The 22,769-nt window shown below is 42.5% G+C and overlaps 2 protein-coding genes across 3 annotated transcripts in view; both read left to right on the top strand.

Moving 5' to 3' along the window:
* LOC124119222 (protein PML-like) overlaps nt 1-22,769 on the top strand; it is a 73,369-nt gene that overhangs the window by 39,168 nt on the left and 11,432 nt on the right. For both annotated transcript variants that reach the window (XM_048387085.1, XM_046481670.2), the window contains one exon: nt 21,712-21,796. In XM_048387085.1, the coding sequence (XP_048243042.1) occupies nt 21,712-21,796 (85 nt within the window). The remainder of the gene's footprint in view (nt 1-21,711; nt 21,797-22,769) is intronic.
* Nucleotides 12,548-15,015, top strand: LOC124131274. The gene is made up of 4 exons (XM_048387086.1): nt 12,548-13,099; nt 13,761-13,828; nt 14,034-14,186; nt 14,589-15,015. Exons 1-4 carry the CDS (start codon nt 12,909-12,911, stop codon nt 14,657-14,659), a joined length of 483 nt encoding a protein of 160 aa, XP_048243043.1. The 5' UTR covers nt 12,548-12,908; the 3' UTR covers nt 14,660-15,015.

The following is a 22,769-nucleotide window of genomic DNA, read 5'->3' as shown; positions in this document are numbered from 1 at the left end:
ACTCCATTTCCTTATGATGCATCTCCAGTGAGTGCAGGTCTGGCTTCCAACATTTGAAATCTTCCCACTCTATGTCATTATGATGCATCTCCACTGAGTGGAGGTCTGGCTGCCAACATTTGAAACCTTTCCACTCCATATCCTTATGATGCATCTCCAGTGAGTGCAGGCCTGGCTACTAACATTTGAAATCTTCCCGCTCCATATCCTTATGATGCATCTCCAGTGAGTGCAGGTCTGGCTGCCAACATTTGAAATCTTCCCGCTCTATGTCATTATGATGCATCTCCAGTGAGTGCAGGTCTGGCTGCCAACATTTGAAATCTTCCCACTCCATGCCCTTATGATGCATCGCCAGTGAGTGCAGGTCTGGCTGCCAACATTTGAAATCTTCCCACTCTATGTCATTATGATGCATCTCCAGTGAGTGCAGGTCTGGCTGCCAACATTTGAAACCTTTCCACTCCATATCCTTATGATGCATCTCCAGTGAGTTCAGGCCTGGCTACTAACATTTGAAATCTTCCCACTCCATATCCTTATGATGCATCTCCAGTGAGTGCAGGTCTGGCTGCCAACATTTGAAATCTTCCCGCTCTATGTCATTATGATGCATCTCCAGTGAGTGCAGGTCTGGCTGCCAACATTTGAAATCTTCCCACTCCATATACTTATGATGCATCTCCAGTGAGTGCAGGTCTGGCTGCCAACATTTGAAATCTTCCCCACTCCATTTCCTTATGATGCATCTCCAGTGAGTGCAGGTCTGGCTGCCAACATTTGAAATCTTCCCACTCCATGCCCTTATGATGCATCTCCAGTGAGTGCAGGTCTGGCTGCCAACATTTGAAATCTTCCCACTCTATGTCATTATGATGCATCTCCAGTGAGTGCAGGTCTGGCTGCCAACATTTGAAACCTTTCCACTCCATATCCTTATGATGCATCTCCAGTGAGTGCAGGCCTGGCTACTAACATTTGAAATCTTCCCACTCCATATCCTTATGATGAATCTCCAGTGAGTGCAGGTCTGGCTACTAACATTTGAAATCTTCCCACTCCATATCCTTCTGATGAATCTCCAGTGAGTGTAGGTCTGGCTACCAACATTTGAAATCTTCCCACTCCATATCCTTATGATGAATCTCCAGTGAGTGCAGGTCTGGTTTTCAACATTTGAAATCTTCCCACTCCATATACTTATGATGCATCTCCAGTGAGTGCAGGTCTGGCTGCCAACATTTGAAATCTTCCCACTCCATGTCCTTATGATGCATCTCCAGTGAGTGCAGGTCTGGCTGCCAACATTTGAAATCTTCCCACTCCATTTCCTTATGATGCATCTCCAGTGAGTGCAGGTCTGGCTTCCAACATTTGAAATCTTCCCACTCGATATACTTATGATGCATCTCCAGTGAGTGCATGTCTAGCTGCCAACATTTGAAATCTTCCAACTCTTTGTCATTATGATGCATCTCTAGTGAGTGCATGTCTAGCTGCCAACATTTGAAATCTTCCAACTCTATGTCCTTATGATGCATCTCTAGTGAGTGCAGGTCTGGCTGCCAACATTTGAAACCTTTCCACTCCATATCCTTATGATGCATCTCCAGTGAGTGCAGGCCTGGCTACTAACATTTGAAATCTTCCCACTCCATATCCTTATGATGCATCTCCAGTGAGTGCAGGTCTGGCTGCCAACATTTGAAATCTTCCCGCTCTATGTCATTATGATGCATCTCCAGTGAGTGCAGGTCTGGCTGCCAACATTTGAAATCTTCCCACTCCATGCCCTTTTGATGCATCTCCAGTGAGTGCAGGTCTGGCTGCCAACATTTGAAATCTTCCCACTCTATGTCATTATGATGCATCTCCAGTGAGTGCAGGTCTGGCTGCCAACATTTGAAACCTTTCCACTCCATATCCTTATGATGCATCTCCAGTGAGTGCAGGCCTGGCTACTAACATTTGAAATCTTCCCACTCCATATCCTTATGATGCATCTCCAGTGAGTGCAGGTCTGGCTGCCAACATTTGAAATCTTCCCGCTCTATGTCATTATGATGCATCTCCAGTGAGTGCAGGTCTGGCTGCCAACATTTGAAACCTTTCCACTCCATATCCTTATGATGCATCTCCAGTGAGTGCAGGCCTGGCTTCCAACATTTGAAATCTTCCCACTCCATATCCTTATGATGCATCTCCAGTGAGTGCAGGTCTGCTGCCAATATTTGAAATCTTCCCACTCCATATCCTTATGATGCATCTCCAGTGAGTGCAGGTCTGGCTGCCAACATTTGAAATCTTCCCACTCCATATCCTTATGATGCATCTCCAGTGAGTGCAGGTCTGGCTGCCAACATTTGAAACCTTTCCACTCCATGTCCTTATGATGCATCTCCAGTGAGTGCAGGTCTGGCTGCCAACATTTGAAATCTTCCCACTCCATATCCTTATGATGCATCTCCAGTGAATGCAGGTCTGGCTTCCAACATTTGAAATCTTCCCACTCCATATCCTTATGATGCATCTCCAGTGAGTGCAGGTCTGGCTGCCAACATTTGAAATCTTCCCACTCCATATCCTTATGATGCATCTCCAGTGAGTGCAGGTCTGCCTGCCAACATTTGAAATCTTCCCACTCCACATCCTTATGATGCATCTCCAGTGAGTGCAGGCCTGGCTTCCAACATTTGAAATCTTCCCACTCCATATCCTTATGATGCATCTCCAGTGAGTGCAGGTCTGGCTGCCAACATTTGAAATCTTCCCACTCCATGCCCTTATGATGCATCTCCAGTAAGTGCAGGTCTGGCTTCCAACATTTGAAATCTTCCCACTCTATGTCATTATGATGCATCTCCAGTGAGTGCAGGTCTGGCTGCCAACATTTGAAACCTTTCCACTCCATATCCTTATGATGCATCTCCAGTGAGTGCAGGCCTGGCTACTAACATTTGAAATCTTCCCACTCCATATCCTTATGATGCATCTCCAGTGAGTGCAGGTCTGGCTGCCAACATTTGAAATCTTCCCGCTCTATGTCATTATGATGCATCTCCAGTGAGTGCAGGTCTGGTTGCCAACATTTGAAATCTTCCCACTCCATGCCCTTATGATGCATCTCCAGTGAGTGCAGGTCTGGCTGCCAACATTTGAAATCTTCCCGCTCTATGTCATTATGATGCATCTCCAGTGAGTGCAGGTCTGGCTGCCAACATTTGAAACCTTTCCACTCCATATCCTTATGATGCATCTCCAGTGAGTGCAGGCCTGGCTACTAACATTTGAAATCTTCCCACTCCATATCCTTATGATGCATCTCCAGTGAGTGCAGGTCTGGCTACTAACATTTGAAATCTTCCCACTCCATATCCTTCTGATGAATCTCCAGTGAGTGCAGGTCTGGCTACCAACATTTGAAATCTTCCCACTCCATATCCTTATGATGAATCTCCAGTGAGTGCAGGTCTGGCTGCAACCATTTGAAATCTTCCCGCTCTTTGACATTATGATGCATCTCCAGTGAGTGCAGGTCTGGTTGCCAATATTTGAAATCTTCCCACTCCATGTCCTTATGATGCATCCCCAGTGAGTGCAGGTCTGGCTGCCAACATTTGAAATCTTCCCACTCCATATCTTTCTGATGAATCTCCAGTGAGTGCAGGTCTGGCTACTAACATTTGAAATCTTCCCACTCCCTGTCCTTATGATGCATCTCCAGTGAGTGCAGGTCTGGCTGCCAACATTTGAAATCTTCCAACTCCATATCCTTATGATGCATCTCCAATGAGTGCAGGTCTGGCTTCCAACATTTGAAATCTTCCCACTCCATATCCTTATGATGCATCTCCAGTGAGTGCAGGTCTGGCTGCCAACATTTGAAATCTTCCCACTCCATATCCTTATGATGTATCTCCAGTGAGTGCAGGTCTGGCTGCCAACATTTGAAATCTTCCCACTCTATGTCATTATGATGCATCTCCAGTGAGTGCAGGTCTGGCTGCCAACATTTGAAACCTTTCCACTCCATATCCTTATGATGCATCTCCAGTGAGTGCAGGCCTGGCTACTAACATTTGAAATCTTTCCCACTCCATATCCTTATGATGCATCTCCAGTGAATGCAGGTCTGGCTTCCAACATTTGAAATCTTCCCACTCCATATCCTTATGATGCATCTCCAATGAGTGCAGGTCTGGCTTCCAACATTTGAAATCTTCCCACTCCATATCCTTATGATGCATCTCCAGTGAGTGCAGGTCTGGCTGCCAACATTTGAAATCTTCCCACTCCATATCCTTATGATGCATCTCCAGTGAGTGCAGGTCTGCCTGCCAACATTTGAAATCTTCCCACTCCACATCCTTATGATGCATCTCCAGTGAGTGCAGGTCTGGCTTCCAACATTTGAAATCTTCCCACTCCATATCCTTATGATGCATCTCCAGTGAGTGCAGGTCTGGCTGCCAACATTTGAAATCTTCCCGCTCTATGTCATTATGATGCATCTCCAGTGAGTGCAGGTCTGGCTGCCAACATTTGAAATCTTCCCACTCCATGCCCTTATGATGCATCTCCAGTGAGTGCAGGTCTGGCTGCCAACATTTGAAATCTTCCCACTCTATGTCATTATGATGCATCTCCAGTGAGTGCAGGTCTGGCTGCCAACATTTGAAATCTTCCCACTCCATATCCTTATGATGCATCTCCAGTGAGTGCAGGTCTGGCTGCCAACATTTGAAATCTTCCCACTCTATATCCTTATGATGCATCTCCAGTGAGTGCAGGTCTGGCTGCCAACATTTGAAATCTTCCCACTCCATATCCTTATGATGCATCTCCAGTGAGTGCAGGTCTGGCTGCCAACATTTGAAATCTTCCCACTCTATGTCATTATGATGCATCTCCAGTGAGTGCAGGTCTGGCTGCCAACATTTGAAATCTTCCCACTCCATATCCTTATGATGCATCTCCAGTGAGTGCAGGCCTGGCTACTAACATTTGAAATCTTCCCACTCCATATCCTTATGATGCATCTCCAGTGAGTGCAGGTCTGGCTACTAACATTTGAAATCTTCCCACTCCATATCCTTCTGATGAATCTCCAGTGAGTGTAGGTCTGGGTACCAACATTTGAAATCTTCCCACTCCATATCCTTCTGATGAATCTCCAGTGAGTGTAGGTCTGGCTTCCAACATTTGAAATCTTCCCACTCCATATCCTTATGATGAATCTCCAGTGAGTGCAGGTCTGGTTGCCAACATTTGAAATCTTCCCACTCCATATACTTATGATGCATCTCCAGTGAGTGCAGGTCTGGCTGCCAACATTTGAAATCTTCCCACTCCATGTCCTTATGATGCATCTCTAGTGAGTGCAGGTCTGGCTGCCAACATTTGAAACCTTTCCACTCCATATCCTTATGATGCATCTTCAGTGAGTGCAGGCCTGGCTACTTACATTTGAAATCTTCCCACTCCATATCCTTATGATGCATCTCCAGTGAGTGCAGGTCTGCCTGCCAACATTTGAAATCTTCCCACTCCACATCCTTATGATGCATCTCCAGTGAGTGCAGGTCTGGCTTCCAACATTTGAAATCTTCCCACTCCATATCCTTATGATGCATCTCCAGTGAGTGCAGGTCTGGCTGCCAACATTTGAAATCTTCCCACTCCATGTCCTTATGATGCATCTCCAGTGAGTGCAGGTCTGGCTTCCAACATTTGAAATCTTCCCACTCTATGTCATTATGATGCATCTCCAGTGAGTGGAGGTCTGGCTGCCAACATTTGAAACCTTTCCACTCCATATCCTTATGATGCATCTCCAGTGAGTGCAGGCCTGGCTACTACCATTTGAAATCTTCCCGCTCCATATCCTTATGATGCATCTCCAGTGAGTGCAGGTCTGGCTGCCAACATTTGAAATCTTCCCGCTCTATGTCATTATGATGCATCTCCAGTGAGTGCAGGTCTGGCTGCCAACATTTGAAATCTTCCCACTCCATGCCCTTATGATGCATCTCCAGTGAGTGCAGGTCTGGCTGCCAACATTTGAAATCTTCCCACTCTATGTCATTATGATGCATCTCCAGTGAGTGCAGGTCTGGCTGCCAACATTTGAAACCTTTCCACTCCATATCCTTATGATGCATCTCCAGTGAGTTCAGGCCTGGCTACTAACATTTGAAATCTTCCCACTCCATATCCTTATGATGCATCTCCAGTGAGTGCAGGTCTGGCTGCCAACATTTGAAATCTTCCCGCTCTATGTCATTATGATGCATCTCCAGTGAGTGCAGGTCTGGCTGCCAACATTTGAAATCTTCCCACTCCATGCCCTTATGATGCATCTCCAGTGAGTGCAGGTCTGGCTGCCAACATTTGAAATCTTCCCACTCTATGTCATTATGATGCATCTCCAGTGAGTGCAGGTCTGGCTGCCAACATTTGAAACCTTTCCACTCCATATCCTTATGATGCATCTCCAGTGAGTGCAGGCCTGGCTACTAACATTTGAAATCTTCCCACTCCATATCCTTATGATGCATCTCCAGTGAGTGCAGGTCTGGCTACTAATATTTGAAATCTTCCCACTCCATATCCTTATGATGAATCTCCAGTGAGTGTAGGTCTGGCTACCAACATTTGAAATCTTCCCACTCCATATCCTTATGATGAATCTCCAGTGAGTGCAGGTCTGGTTGCCAACATTTGAAATCTTCCCACTCCATATACTTATGATGCATCTCCAGTGAGTGCAGGTCTGTCTGCCAACATTTGAAATCTTCCCACTCCATGTCCTTATGATGCATCTCCAGTGAGTGCAGGTCTGGCTGCCAACATTTGAAATCTTCCCACTCCATTTCCTTATGATGCATCTCCAGTGAGTGCAGGTCTGGCTTCCAACATTTGAAATCTTCCCACTCCATATACTTATGATGCATCTCCAGTGAGTGCATGTCTAGCTGCCAACATTTGAAATCTTCCAACTCTTTGTCATTATGATGCATCTCTAGTGAGTGCAGGTCTGGCTGCCAACATTTGAAACCTTTCCACTCCATATCCTTATGATGCATCTCCAGTGAGTGCAGGCCTGGCTACTAACATTTGAAATCTTCCCACTCCATATCCTTATGATGCATCTCCAGTGAGTGCAGGTCTGGCTGCCAACATTTGAAATCTTCTCGCTCTATGTCATTATGATGCATCTCCAGTGAGTGCAGGTCTGGCTTCCAACATTTGAAATCTTCCCACTCCATGCCCTGATGATGCATCTCCAGTGAGTGCAGGTCTGGCTGCCAACATTTGAAATCTTCCCACTCTATGTCATTATGATGCATCTCCAGTGAGTGCAGGTCTGGCTGCCAACATTTGAAACCTTTCCACTCCATATCCTTATGATGCATCTCCAGTGAGTGCAGGCCTGGCTACTAACATTTGAAATCTTCCCACTCCATATCCTTATGATGCATCTCCAGTGAGTGCAGGTCTGGCTGCCAACATTTGAAATCTTCCCGCTCTATGTCATTATGATGCATCTCCAGTGAGGGCAGGTCTGGCTGCCAACATTTGAAATCTTCCCACTCCATATCCTTATGATGCATCTCCAGTGAGTGCAGGTCTGGCTGCCAACATTTGAAACCTTTCCACTCCATATCCTTATGATGCATCTCCAGTGAATGCAGGTCTGGCTTCCAACATTTGAAATCTTCCCACTCCATATCCTTATGATGCATCTCCAGTGAGTGCAGGTCTGGCTGCCAACATTTGAAATCTTCCCACTCCATATCCTTATGATGCATCTCCAGTGAGTGCAGGTCTGCCTGCCAACATTTGAAATCTTCCCACTCCACATCCTTATGATGCATCTCCAGTGAGTGCAGGCCTGGCTTCCAACATTTGAAATCTTCCCACTCCATATCCTTATGATGCATCTCCAGTGAGTGCAGGTCTGGCTGCCAACATTTGAAATCTTCCCACTCCATGCCCTTATGATGCATCTCCAGTGAGTGCAGGTCTGGCTTCCAACATTTGAAATCTTCCCACTCTATGTCATTATGATGCATCTCCAGTGAGTGCAGGTCTGGCTGCCAACATTTGAAACCTTTCCACTCCATATCCTTATGATGCATCTCCAGTGAGTGCAGGCCTGGCTACTAACATTTGAAATCTTCCCACTCCATATCCTTATGATGCATCTCCAGTGAGTGCAGGTCTGGCTGCCAACATTTGAAATCTTCCCGCTCTATGTCATTATGATGCATCTCCAGTGAGTGCAGGTCTGGTTGCCAACATTTGAAATCTTCCCACTCCATGCCCTTATGATGCATCTCCAGTGAGTGCAGGTCTGGCTGCCAACATTTGAAATCTTCCCACTCTATGTCATTATGATGCATCTCCAGTGAGTGCAGGTCTGGCTGCCAACATTTGAAACCTTTCCACTCCATATCCTTATGATGCATCTCCAGTGAGTGCAGGCCTGGCTACTAACATTTGAAATCTTCCCACTCCATATCCTTATGATGCATCTCCAGTGAGTGCAGGTCTGGCTACTAACATTTGAAATCTTCCCACTCCATATCCTTCTGATGAATCTCCAGTGAGTGCAGGTCTGGCTACCAACATTTGAAATCTTCCCACTCCATATCCTTATGATGAATCTCCAGTGAGTGCAGGTCTGGCTGCAACCATTTGAAATCTTCCCGCTCTTTGTCATTATGATGCATCTCCAGTGAGTGCATGTCTGGTTGCCAATATTTGAAATCTTCCCACTCCATGTCCTTATGATGCATCTCCAGTGAGTGCAGGTCTGGCTGCCAACATTTGAAATCTTCCCACTCCATATCTTTCTGATGAATCTCCAGTGAGTGCAGGTCTGGCTACTAACATTTGAAATCTTCCCACTCCCTGTCCTTATGATGCATCTCCAGTGAGTGCAGGTCTGGCTGCCAACATTTGAAATCTTCCCACTCCATATCCTTATGATGCATCTCCAGTGAGTGCAGGTCTGGCTTCCAACATTTGAAATCTTCCCACTCCATATCCTTATGATGCATCTCCAGTGAGTGCAGGTCTGGCTTCCAACATTTGAAATCTTCCCACTCCATATCCTTATGATATATCTCCAGTGAGTGCAGGTCTGGCTGCCAACATTTGAAATCTTCCCACTCTATGTCATTATGATGCATCTCCAGTGAGTGCAGGTCTGGCTGCCAACATTTGAAACCTTTCCACTCCATATCCTTATGATGCATCTCCAGTGAGTGCAGGCCTGGCTACTAACATTTGAAATCTTCCCCACTCCATATCCTTATGATGCATCTCCAGTGAATGCAGGTCTGGCTTCCAACATTTGAAATCTGCCCACTCCATATCCTTATGATGCATCTCCAATGAGTGCAGGTCTGGCTTCCAACATTTGAAATCTTCCCACTCCATATCCTTATGATGCATCTCCAGTGAGTGCAGGTCTGGCTGCCAACATTTGAAATCTTCCCACTCCATATCCTTATGATGCATCTCCAGTGAGTGCAGGTCTGCCTGCCAACATTTGAAATCTTCCCACTCCACATCCTTATGATGCATCTCCAGTGAGTGCAGGTCTGGCTTCCAACATTTGAAATCTTCCCACTCCATATCCTTATGATGCATCTCCAGTGAGTGCAGGTCTGGCTGCCAACATTTGAAATCTTCCCGCTCTATGTCATTATGATGCATCTCCAGTGAGTGCAGGTCTGGCTGCCAACATTTGAAATCTTCCCACTCCATGCCCTTATGATGCATCTCCAGTGAGTGCAGGTCTGGCTGCCAACATTTGAAATCTTCCCACTCTATGTCATTATGATGCATCTCCAGTGAGTGCAGGTCTGGCTGCCAACATTTGAAACCTTTCCACTCCATATCCTTATGATGCATCTCCAGTGAGTGCAGGCCTGGCTACTAACATTTGAAATCTTCCCACTCCATATCCTTATGATACATCTCCAGTGAGTGCAGGTCTGGCTGCCAACATTTGAAATCTTCCCGCTCTATGTCATTATGATGCATCTCCAGTGAGTGCAGGTCTGGCTGCCAACATTTGAAACCTTTCCACTCCATATCCTTATGATGCATCTCCAGTGAGTGCAGGCCTGGCTTCCAACATTTGAAATCTTCCCACTCCATATCCTTATGATGCATCTCCAGTGAGTGCAGGTCTGCTGCCAACATTTGAAATCTTCCCACTCCATATCCTTATGATGCATCTCCAGGGAGTGCAGGTCTGGCTGCCAACATTTGAAATCTTCCCACTCCATATCCTTATGATGCATCTCCGGTGAGTGCAGGTCTGGCTGCCAACATTTGAAACCTTTCCACTCCATATCCTTATGATGCATCTCCAGTGAATGCAGGTCTGGCTTCCAACATTTGAAATCTTCCCACTCCATATCCTTATGATGCATCTCCAATGAGTGCAGGTCTGGCTTCCAACATTTGAAATCTTCCCGCTCTATGTCATTATGATGCATCTCCAGTGAGTGCAGGTCTGGTTGCCAACATTTGAAATCTTCCCACTCCATGCCCTTATGATGCATCTCCAGTGAGTGCAGGTCTGGCTGCCAACATTTGAAATCTTCCCACTCTATGTCATTATGATGCATCTCCAGTGAGTGCAGGTCTGGCTGCCAACATTTGAAACCTTTCCACTCCATATCCTTATGATGCATCTCCAGTGAGTGCAGGCCTGGCTACTAACATTTGAAATCTTCCCACTCCATATCCTTATGATGCATCTCCAGTGAGTGCAGGTCTGGCTACTAACATTTGAAATCTTCCCACTCCATATCCTTCTGATGAATCTCCAGTGAGTGCAGGTCTGGCTACCAACATTTGAAATCTTCCCACTCCATATCCTTATGATGAATCTCCAGTGAGTGCAGGTCTGGCTGCAACCATTTGAAATCTTCCCGCTCTTTGTCATTATGATGCATCTCCAGTGAGTGCATGTCTGGTTGCCAATATTTGAAATCTTCCCACTCCATGTCCTTATGATGCATCCCCAGTGAGTGCAGGTCTGGCTGCCAACATTTGAAATCTTCCCACTCCATATCTTTCTGATGAATCTCCAGTGAGTGCAGGTCTGGCTACTAACATTTGAAATCTTCCCACTCCCTGTCCTTATGATGCATCTCCAGTGAGTGCAGGTCTGGCTGCCAACATTTGAAATCTTCCAACTCCATATCCTTATGATGCATCTCCAATGAGTGCAGGTCTGGCTACCAACATTTGAAATCTTCCCACTCCATATCCTTATGATGAATCTCCAGTGAGTGCAGGTCTGGCTGGAAACATTTGAAATCTTCCCGCTCTTTGTCATTACGATGCATCTCCAGTGAGTGCATGTCTGGTTGCCAACATTTGAAATCTTCCCACTCCATGTCCTTATGATGCATCCCCAGTGAGTGCAGGTCTGGCTGCCAACATTTGAAATCTTCCCACTCCATATCTTTCTGATGAATCTCCAGTGAGTGCAGGTCTGGCTACTACCATTTGAAATCTTCCCACTCCCTGTCCTTATGATGCATCTCCAGTGAGTGCAGGTCTGGCTGCCAACATTTGAAATCTTCCAACTCCATATCCTTATGATGCATCTCCAGTGAGTGCAGTTCTGGCTGCCAACATTTGAAATCTTCCCACTCCATATCCTTATGATGTATCTCCAGTGAGTGCAGGTGTGGCTGCCAACATTTGAAATCTTCCCACTCTATGTCATTATGATGCATCTCCAGTGAGTGCAGGTCTGGCTGCCAACATTTGAAACCTTTCCACTCCATATCCTTATGATGCATCTCCAGTGAGTGCAGGCCTGGCTACTAACATTTGAAATCTTCCCCACTCCATATCCTTATGATGCATCTCCAGTGAATGCAGGTCTGGCTTCCAACATTTGAAAGCTTCCCACTCCATATCCTTATGATGCATCTCCAATGAGTGCAGGTCTGGCTTCCAACATTTGAAATCTTCCCACTCCATATCCTTATGATGCATCTCCAGTGAGTGCAGGTCTGGCTGCCAACATTTGAAATCTTCCCACTCCATATCCTTATGATGCATCTCCAGTGAGTGCAGGTCTGCCTGCCAACATTTGAAATCTTCCCACTCCATATCCTTATGATGCATCTCCAGTGAGGGCAGGTCTGGCTGCCAACATTTGAAATCTTCCCACTCCATATCCTTATGATGCATCTCCAGTGAGTGCAGGTCTGGCTGCCAACATTTGAAATCTTCCCACTCCATATCCTTATGATGCATCTCCAGTGAGGGCAGGTCTGGCTGCCAACATTTGAAATCTTCCCACTCCATATTCTTATGATGCATCTCCAGTGAGTGCAGGTCTGGCTGCCAACATTTGAAATCTTCCCACTCCACATCCTTATGATGCATCTCCAGGTAGTGCAGGTGTGGCTGCCAACATTTGAAATCTTCCCACTCCACATCCTTATGATGCATCTCCAGTGAGTGCAGGTCTGGCTGCCAACATTTGAAACCTTTCCACTCCATATCCTTATGATGCATCTCCAGTGAGTGCAGGCCTGGCTACTAACATTTGAAATCTTCCCCACTCCATATCCATATGATGCATCTCCAGTGAGTGCAGGGCCCGAGGTTATAAAAAAAATGTCGTGCTCAACTCAGTTTCGTGCTCAAATACATGCTCATGCTCAAGTTCGTACTCAGTTGAGATTTGTACTCAAGCAGAGGTTATAAAACATCTTGAGTCTGTACTCAGCTGAGAACAACTCACGCTCGGCTCGAGCATGCTCAAAGGACTCTTTGTTTATGATATAAGCGGCAATTTGGAACTCTTCCGTCAAGAATGGTAAGAAAACAACGCGGATGTTGTCGTCTGCTTATTTACAATGGCAAAGGAGGGCGTGACCGAATCGAGAAGGCGGGGTAAGGGGTGGTCAGAAGCGGAGGAGGTTTGTCTCATCCAGGAAGTCGTTCAGCGAGAGCAACTGTTGTTCGGCGAAATAAAGGGAAGCGGTGTGAAGTCCATCCATCGACAGCGGACCGATGGATGGCAAAGCATCACGGACATCCTCAACACGTAAGTTGTTCATATGTTATTGTTGTTTAATATCATTTGCAGCATGGTACGCTATATCATCGCGGTAGTTAAGTTATAAATACGTCTTGCGCAAAGTGTTCATTCAACTTTTATGACACAGGATTGATCGATGCTGATTTTTTTACTGTGTTCGGTAAAACAAAGAATACCTGTCATAAGCGAGTAAAAAAGTAAGGGGGGGGGGGGGCTGTGTCTTCGCTTTCCACTATTTGTGGTGGGATACGTGAGAATTATGTGGGTTACACTACTTCCTTTTTTGGATTATGCATACTCAATATTCATACGATCTAGTTAGGGTCAAGGTCAAGGGACATCCTCCAAACAGTTTTAGTGGATTCTTTTCAAACCAATTTCGAGTGGAGGTTGGGGTAATTAAGTTATAAAGTTCTCAGGCGTAGGCGTGACATATCGCAACGAGTCCTGTATTCGATCATGCGTTGAAATTTGGTGCCCATATTTGCATAAGTAAACAGTCGAAAATGTGATTCTTCGTTGCATTAACTTTATTGTATATCCGGTAATCTAAATGGAGACATGTATTTTCATGGGCTTTCCCCTCCACAATTCCTTGACTGTGAAGAAGAAAACATGTTCTGTATATTAATTTTCAAATTATATCTCTTCTTTTATATACTTTCAGAAGACACATCAATGCCAAAAGGGAGGCTATTGAAGTGAAGAAGAAGTACTTCAATTTGAAACAAAGAGGTACTCTTTTATATTAGAAAAATACTAAGAGGCATATTGTGTCAACATTGTTACTCCATCATAATGTATTAAATGGTTATTATATAATTGATGAAACACATGTTTATCCCTCAATAACACATGAACACATGTCAATGAAACCCAAATTTAATATTTCAATATATATGTTATTGTTACTGAACTAAACTGCAAGTTTGTATTGTAGCTAAAAGCAAGATCGACGGCCTCAAAAGGTCAATGGCCACAACTGGAGGAGGGCCTCCACTCCCAGCACTGTCCAACGCGGACGAGGTCCTTTGTCAGTCTTTGGAGGGGAGGCCAGGTATCCATGGCCTAGAACATGGCATTGACACTGATGGTATGGGCAGTTCAATATGTAAAAGATTAATGTAAATTTTAAAGCCAACTATTTCTCATTAATGTTGGTTATGGTGAGACCTATCACCTGGGACAATGTATTTGGATGACAAAAATACTTATCAAATATAGTACAAACAAATCAAGTACTGTCAAAAGACAAAGGAAACAACAACAAAAATTTCAGACAACAACTTTTTTATGCCTGTGCTCAAAGTAATGAATACATTTGTTGTGAATTGCACTGGTACAAAATCATTCAAATAATGATTAATATTTGTCAGATAATCAAATTAAGCACTCATCACAATTTCAGTCACAAATGCAATTGTTTTTGTCAATTCTAACATGAAAATTATTAAAATAGCTGCATTACTGTATTTTAATATTCTGTTCACTTCAGTCATTCATGATGGCGATGTAGCTGCCGCTTCACCAGAAGGTAATACATATCATATGTCTGAATACTATTAACATGTATTATTATACATAATCACATCTATAACATGGGACATATATCTAATTACTCTCAGTCTGTGGGTTGTCTCCCTTATATAGGTCATGTCTGGAACATAATACCAAAATTTCCAACATGTATTGTAGAGCATAGTTTGCTATTCCTGTCATAACATTATTGTCTGAGCTGACACATTGTATACAATCAATGTAAATATTCTCAATTAATAACATTAAAGTATAACTTTATTTTGTGACTTTATTGAATGCTTAAATATATAAATGTCAGAAAATGATACAATAATTTTTTGCATTTGTTCAATGTTAAAAATTGTATCCCCTTATTTACAGGTCTGCAAGGTGAAGCACATCACATTGATGAGCAAGGCAACCCAGCAGAAGGTACATCAGAAGGATCTGAGTAATATCTGTAGAACATATTACTCTACTAAATAATGAACATTTTCAGAGTTTATTTCAGTATATTCAAGATTGCAGTTACAGATCAAATTTATGTTTGCATAATCCGTCTATAATACTAGTATAATACTAGTATAATACTACTACTAATACTACTACTAATAAACTATGACCTTTGTATGATTTACTGAAAGCATAGAAATGAAAACACTCATAGCAAGATGCTAATACATGTATTACCCCAAACAATACATTCACTGTCTTGTCACAAGCTGAAAATACTAAGAGACAGGAAATATATTAGAATTATATTTCAGTCACACTTACACCCATAATGCTATCAACAATACTATACTCCAAAGATGACGCAGAGTACACAATTCATGTTTCTAAAATGTGACAAGTCAGTCTCGTTATATTTACAAAAAAAAAGACCGTCCGCAAACGAAAAAGAACACAAGCTGAGGCAACACATGACAACACGATACAGGACACGGAAAGGATCAAACTTGAACAAAGGAAGCTGAAACTGGAAATTGAAGTGTTAGAAAAAAATCAAAAGAAATTAGACATTGAAATTCAAATGCTGCAGAGGAAATCAGTCTACTACCAACTAAAAATGAATGCGGAATTTGGTGTTTCTCTTGTCGAATCATGTCCAACTGAAGAATAATTATTATCAAAATTACTAAAGAGAGTTATGTAGAAATGCAATATGAATGACAACAACATTTACTGATTTGCTTGGACATGATCAGTTGAATTTGACAGATACAATAGTTAATGATAATTCAAAGAAATATTGTTACACAATATCAACTCTGTCTGTATTGTTTTATCACTATTCATTACATATGCAATTGCTCCAACAATCCTGATTTTTTTGTTATGTGCTCTTAAGTAAGATCATTTTAAAGCATGCAACTCTAACATTGTGATGATAATTCAGCATTTATGCAAGTATGATGTGCCAACAGAAAGACATAAATATAGAATGTCTAGTGATAATGACTTTACTTATAGTTTATGCAATTTGTGTAGACCTAGATGATGAATACCATGCACTTTTCATTTGTCCAGCTGATACTAACATTAGGTCAAGATATTTGTCCTTCATACAGACTATTATGAATATCCTAACATGCATAAGTTCTGTATCTTTACTCACAACAAATGACAACATTTTATTCCAGCTAACTCTTTATCTTGTTCAAATTTAGAAATTAAGAAACAAATATGAATTGAATTGCTCTGTCACAATGTGCAATGTTAGAAATTTGAACTAGTCCTGCAGTTCGTGCCAAAGTGTCCACTTGTCAATGTATGAAAGAACTTGTAGACATTTGCCATTTTTCAGGTTTTTGCTATATGTTATCATTGTAAGGACCTGTGGACAAAAAATGGTAGTTTCTACCGTAGTATGTGCTTTATATTATAACATTTTCCCACTTTACTTGCCGTAAAAGGCGGCAAACGGGATCGGGTGGTCAGACTCACTGACTTGGTTGATACATGTCATCGATCCCAATTGCGTGGATCGATGCTCATGATATCAATCACTGGATTGTCTGGTCCAGACACAATTACTTTACAGTCCTCCGTCATATAGCTGGAATATTGCTGAGTAAGGAGTTAAACAACAAATAAATCTGCACTGTTGGCATGGCCAGACTATACAAATTAAATATTGTTCCATTTTGTGCACTGCTTGTATCTGAATAAAACATTGAATGACCAAATTGATTATGTATTCAAGTCTAACTGTCATGACATATCTGACTTACTGAGCAATACCACTCACACAATCATTAATTAAGATGATATACATTTGAAATCACAAATTCAGATAGATTAAATTGTAGTGAATAAATGTTCCTATGCTTATCGACTAAAAAATGTTTGAATAATGTGCCGTCTCACATCAGCTCCATCATTTTGACCTGTAACCGGTGGCACATAATTATTCACATTTGAAGATGGAGGCATTAGATTTTCATCATGATTTATAATATCCCCCCTTTCAATACCCAAATTATGCAACACAACACATGCAACAACATAGGTCACAGCCTGTCTTTGGGTCGCGCTGAGATCATTGTGCAGGCACTGAAACCGCCGTTTCAGGACACCAAAGGTCTGTTCAATGAGCACTCTTGTCCTGCACAATGACCCATTGTAGCGTTCCTCTGCACGGTTGGTGGGGTTCAGTAGTGGCGTCAGGAGGAACCAACGACATGGGTAGCCAGAGTCCCCCAGCAGAAAACCTTTGTACTGTCCTTAAACATAATAAAATAAGGTTATATATTATTGAAAGAATAACAGATTGTTTTATGATTTGAATACTGGTAAAAAGTACATATAATGTATGAATAAAATTTGTCTCATTAAGAATTGAAATATTTCAATATTTATCTTGAACATGATGAATGAAATAAACCTTTTCCCAGGAACAAATACATTCATCCTAATTAATGGAATTGTTTAGTTAAAAAATAACTTGTGAGAAAAAAATAAATGAAAATGAGGATATGAATCCAATCTAATTTATTAATTAAAATGGGTATGGAGATTCTGAGATTTTATGCCATGTCTATCCAGGGTTCCAAAGCAATTGCCCTTTGTATGTCACTTCAATTCAAAGAGATGTCATACAAAAATGTCTGCATATTGATTTAAATTTACATCTTAACTTATAATTACTATTACAGAAATGATTTTATATTATTTGTAACCGGATAAACTATATGCTTGTTCACTTGCAGAATACTTTCACCAAATTGTTCTAAAAACGTGTCTTACCATTCTCAAATTGCCTGCACAGTGCTGACGTCCGGAAAATGCGGCTGTCATGCACCGATCCCGGCCAGCTGGCGTTGCAACTTGTGATGCAGAAATTTGCATCACAGCACATCTGTGGGATAGCAAATCAGAAATTTAAACTCCAATTTACAATACATACATAAGAATTACAAAAGTCATACATCTCCCCACCCCTAAACCAACACATACATTATAACGAATAGTTATGGAGTACAATTATGCCTATTTACCTGTACATTCAGGGAATGGTAACCTTTCCGGTTCACAAAGTCTCCCTCGTTCGTGGTAGGCCGCTGTATCCGGATGAACGTTCCATCAATGCACCCTACTACGTTAGGGAATCCTGTAAGTAAAACGTGTCATGGTGTCACAATAGATAGCATACTGCACTGGGCAATGTTTACTAGTTTCATTTACAGCCCATCCTAAGATCTATCGCTTGATTATAATTTTATTTTATTTATATACATGACCTCGATCCTGACCCATTTTCTTTTTACTGACCAATCAAAATGGCACTGACGTGAATCACACCAATGAAATTATTTATTTGTGTTTACATTGGGAAAATCCCATGTACGTACCTGCAATGTTGCCGAATGCCTCCTTCGCTCGTACCGCGTCTCCTCCAACTGGGAATTTAATAAACCTTCCTGACAGTTTGGAGATTTGCAACGAAACTGCACGTATGCATCTGCCGGCTGTAGATCGAGAAATGTTTAGGCTGTCCCCAACCAGCAGATGCATAGCGCCTGTCGCCAAAAAGCGAAGGCATACCAGCAACTGTAACAGTGGTGGAACCGCACAGTTACGAGCTGTCTCTCTGGTCAGATCGAGTAGACCAAGTAAATATATTATAGTATTTGGCCTAAATCTGTAACGGTCAAAAACTTCTTCCACATCTAAATCTTCCAGCGGGTTAGAACGATCTCGAAAGACTCTCGGAACACGGGTGTTCCGCCTCGCTTGTCGCGTCTGTCGCGGGTGAGCTGCCATTGTTGTTGTCGAACTCAGCGTTGAGCACGGTCCAAAGCGTACTTGAGATCGTACGGATTTCATGCTCAAGTTGAGCACGAAAACGTACTCAGATTATTTATAACCTCCGTTTATTGAGTCTGAGTTTTGAGTTGAGCACGAAACCGGATTTGAGCATGAAATCGTACTCAGGGAAGTTTTATAACCTCGGGGCCAGGTCTGGTTGCCAACATTTGAAATCTTCCCACTCCATGTCCTTATGATGCATCTCCAGTGAGTGCAGGTCTGGCTGCCAACATTTGAAATCTTCCCACTCCACATCCTTATGATGCATCTCCAGTGAGTGCAGGTCTGCCTGCCAACATTTGAAATCTTCCCACTCCACATCCTTATGATGCATCTCCAGTGAGTGCAGTTCTGGCTGCCAACATTTTAAATCTTCCCGCTCTATGTCATTATGATGCATCTCCAGTGAGTGCATGTCTGGCTGCCAATATTTGAAATCTTCCCACTCCATGTCCTTATGATGCATCTCCAGTGAGTGCAGTTCTGGCTGCCAACATTTTAAATCTTCCTACTCCATTTCCTTATGATGCATCTCCAGTGAGTGCAGGTCTGGCTGCCAAAATTTGAAATCTTCCCACTCCAAATCCGTATGATGCATCTCCAGTGAGTGCAGGTCTGGCTGCCAACATTTGAAATCTTTCCACTCCATATCCTTATGATGCATCTCCAGTGAGTGCAGGTCTGGCTGCCAACATTTGACATCTTCCCACTCCATGTCCTTATGATGCATCCCATTCTCCAAGTAGCATTTAGCCAAATTATGACTTGAGCTTAAAAATGCTATGTAATTTACATACACAAAGTCTGAGGCATCTCTCGTTGTAACAGTTTCCTATGTATTTTATATTAAAAACCCCAACATGCTCATTATAATTTAACAAAAGAATTGTGTACATGAATGTCCAATGATAGTGAAAACATTAATGTGTCCGAAAGCTGGAAACAAAACTATCACTGTCAGTGAGTGAGTAATATTGCATCATATTGCAAGCCGCATCAGCAGTATTGCAGCCATTCGGGGCTACACTGTCAGTCAGAATGTCCCTTACAGTATTCCATACATTTTAGAGGATATTTAGTCAGTCTTTTGGTGAAGAGAGATCACTCATGTCCATATCACACTGACTGTCTTGGAATCTATCCTGTCACAGGCATCAACCTGGCAGGTGTTTTTATTTGTTGCACATTATGTTTTCAGTCATTGCTTTAAGATTGATAAAATACCACTTCGTGTCAGGTCTAGCATGTCAAGTGGATCAAAGTTCTTTTTGTAAAACCTAAAGCAAAATTATTGTTTTTAATTACATGGATTTTCTGAGTCAAACTATGTTTTCGAAAAAGAATTCAAAGACCCCTTATGAAGCCTTCTTTCAGATTTTAGTTAATTATCTTGTCTACTATCATAATTATTCGGCTCACCATTTTTCGTTCTCACTCTTAGAAATATTTCCCGAAATGGTTAATGGTGAATTACCTGCTCTGACTAGTCTCCTAGAGAAGTGTGGTATATTCTCCCGCTCGGTAGACGACCTCCTGAAGTCTCTGCTATCTCTTCCGTCTTAACACCTGTGGGATACCTGACCCTGCACTCTTCTTGTATGCTGTCTCCAGCAGCCTTATATATTGCTGAAGACAGTGGCCCACTTGCCATGCGGAGGCTCGAGGAAGTCGAATTAACAATCACATCAACCTGAAATCATGTGTTGTGAATTTGTCATTGATTTCTAATTAATCAAAGGGAAATAATCCTATGGGTAATCTAGCTCGCGGGATGAAGACACCATACGTTAATTCCCATGTCCCATAGGAAACTGTAACAACGGGAGTGGACTCAGACTTTGTGTATGTAAATTACATAGCATTTTCAAGCTCAAGTCATAATTTGGCTAAATGCTATCTGGAGAATGAAGAGCATGAAAGAAACATGACCAAATGACTAGTAACGTGCGCATGCGCCATGACCTTTTGATATTACGCATGCGCACGGACAGCGTCTAAAACGCGAGAACGCGTGAAAATGAAATGTCGCATTTTCGCGTTCTCGGGATTTCGTGTTTTTGAGGCCTTATTTGACAAGTCAAGATTGCGAGATTTTGCATCATGTACGAATGTCGCATTCTCGCGTTGTCGACTTTTGACAAAACGTACTATGTACCAAAAACATGAGAATGCAAGTTAAATATATTTATACATGTATTTCAGTTATGTTTTTATGGGTTGAAATATACAACTGAATTATTGCATTTGTATGGAATACTGTAAGGGACATTCTCGCGATCTCGTATTCTCGCGATCTCGACCTATGGAAACAAGCCTAATATGCCCAAATGCGAGAACGCGAGATCGCAAGAACGCGAGATTTGGTCAAAATTGCGTTCTCGCGTTTTGGGCATATTAGGCTTGTTTCCATAGGTCAAGATCGCGAGAATGCGAGATCGCGAGAATGTCCCATACAGTATTCCATACAAATGCAATTATTCAGTTGTATATTTCAACCGTGAGAGTATGTGTGTATTTGTATGTATTTGCAAAGATAATCACATGGTGGGTCTTAAAAGCACACTAATGCTCTGTCGGTACTGTTGCAACTACAAAAGTAGAGACTGAGTAAGTTAAGACGTGTTAGGACACTGTTGTTACTGTTACCACTTCTAACCCATAAATGAACTTTGTTTTCCAGAATTACAGACCATTTTTTATAAAAGGTCTGACCAAGGCCTCGAGCTTGAAACTGAAGAGCAATGACTGCGGCATTTGTGCCTATGTTATTCATTATGAATTTGCTACAGATCTTTGAGGGTGCCACGCCTACAGAAGCAGCTGCAGATGTGCGTCCAGTATATTCCACAACAAGCGAACTTACGTTACAGACAGGTACTTCTACGTGACATATTTTACTGCGTAAAAAAAACATCTAAGAAAGTTTAGTACTACTAGGTACACTGTTAATAAATGAGTGTCACAATATATCCTACCCTACCAGTTTCTGTACTGTCATGTTCTGGCGCAGGTATTGAGTGAGTGAGTGAGTGAGTTGTGTTTTATGCCGCTTTTAACAGTACTCTGCACAGCGAATTGCGACGCCTTAGACGACTGGGCCTACCGTGGCCCCGCACCTTTTGAGCAGTGATCTACAGTAAAGTACGTTTATAACGATCACGCTTATAACGAACTGACGGATATAACAAACTGACTTTCTAGTTTAACCCACAAGAGAGCTATTTTCTTATGATACAATATAGAGCTATACAAATGCATATATTATCATTATTATTAGGGCTCCAAGCCGAAAGGCTGTAGAGCCCTGTTGTAATCGTTCGATTTATTATTATTATTATTAGGGCTCCAAGCCGAAAGGCTGTAGAGCCCTATTGTAATCGTTCGATTTAATATTAGGGCTCCAAGCCGAAAGTCTGTAGAGCCCTATTGTAATCGTTCGATTTATTATTATTAGGGCTCCAACCTGAAAGGCTGTAGAGCCCTATTGTAATCGTTCGATTTATTATTATTATTATTTATTATTATTTATTATTCCGCCGATTTTTGTACCTGCCCTAGCAAAATAACCACTAGCTCGATTTTGTTCAAATTTTGTGTGTGTTTGTAGACCGTTGGGTACTAGTCCCCCCTAAAAAGCCAAGGCCGTAGGCCCAAAGGCTAAGGGCAGATAACTGAAAAACAAGTATTTTTTGACAATATATTTAGCCCTGTTGCTCCAAAACCGTTTGTCCGTTTACTTTCAAACCTTGCATGTATCTACTGCTTCAGTTGCTTGATATTTTTTGTTCTTTGACTTTGGTCATTGATCACGTGGTTTGGCAGCCATATTGGATTCAAGGTTTTCAAG

The sequence above is a fragment of the Haliotis rufescens genome, unplaced genomic scaffold (genome assembly GCF_023055435.1).
Source record: "Haliotis rufescens isolate VD_foot unplaced genomic scaffold, xgHalRufe1.0.p SCAF_64, whole genome shotgun sequence".
NCBI lineage: Eukaryota > Metazoa > Mollusca > Gastropoda > Lepetellida > Haliotidae > Haliotis > Haliotis rufescens.
Note: the sequence above shows the minus strand (reverse complement) of the source record. Positions and strands in the feature narration are given on the sequence as shown.

Coding starts and splice junctions, on each gene's coding strand:
- LOC124131274 (XM_048387086.1), top strand. CDS start 12,909: ATGGCAAAGGAGGGCGTGACCGAATCGAGAAGGCGGGGTAAGGGGTGG. Junction 13,100..13,760: donor ATCACGGACATCCTCAACAC/GTAAGTTGTTCA, acceptor ATATACTTTCAG/AAGACACATCAATGCCAAAA. Junction 14,187..14,588: donor ACATGGCATTGACACTGATG/GTATGGGCAGTT, acceptor TGTTCACTTCAG/TCATTCATGATGGCGATGTA.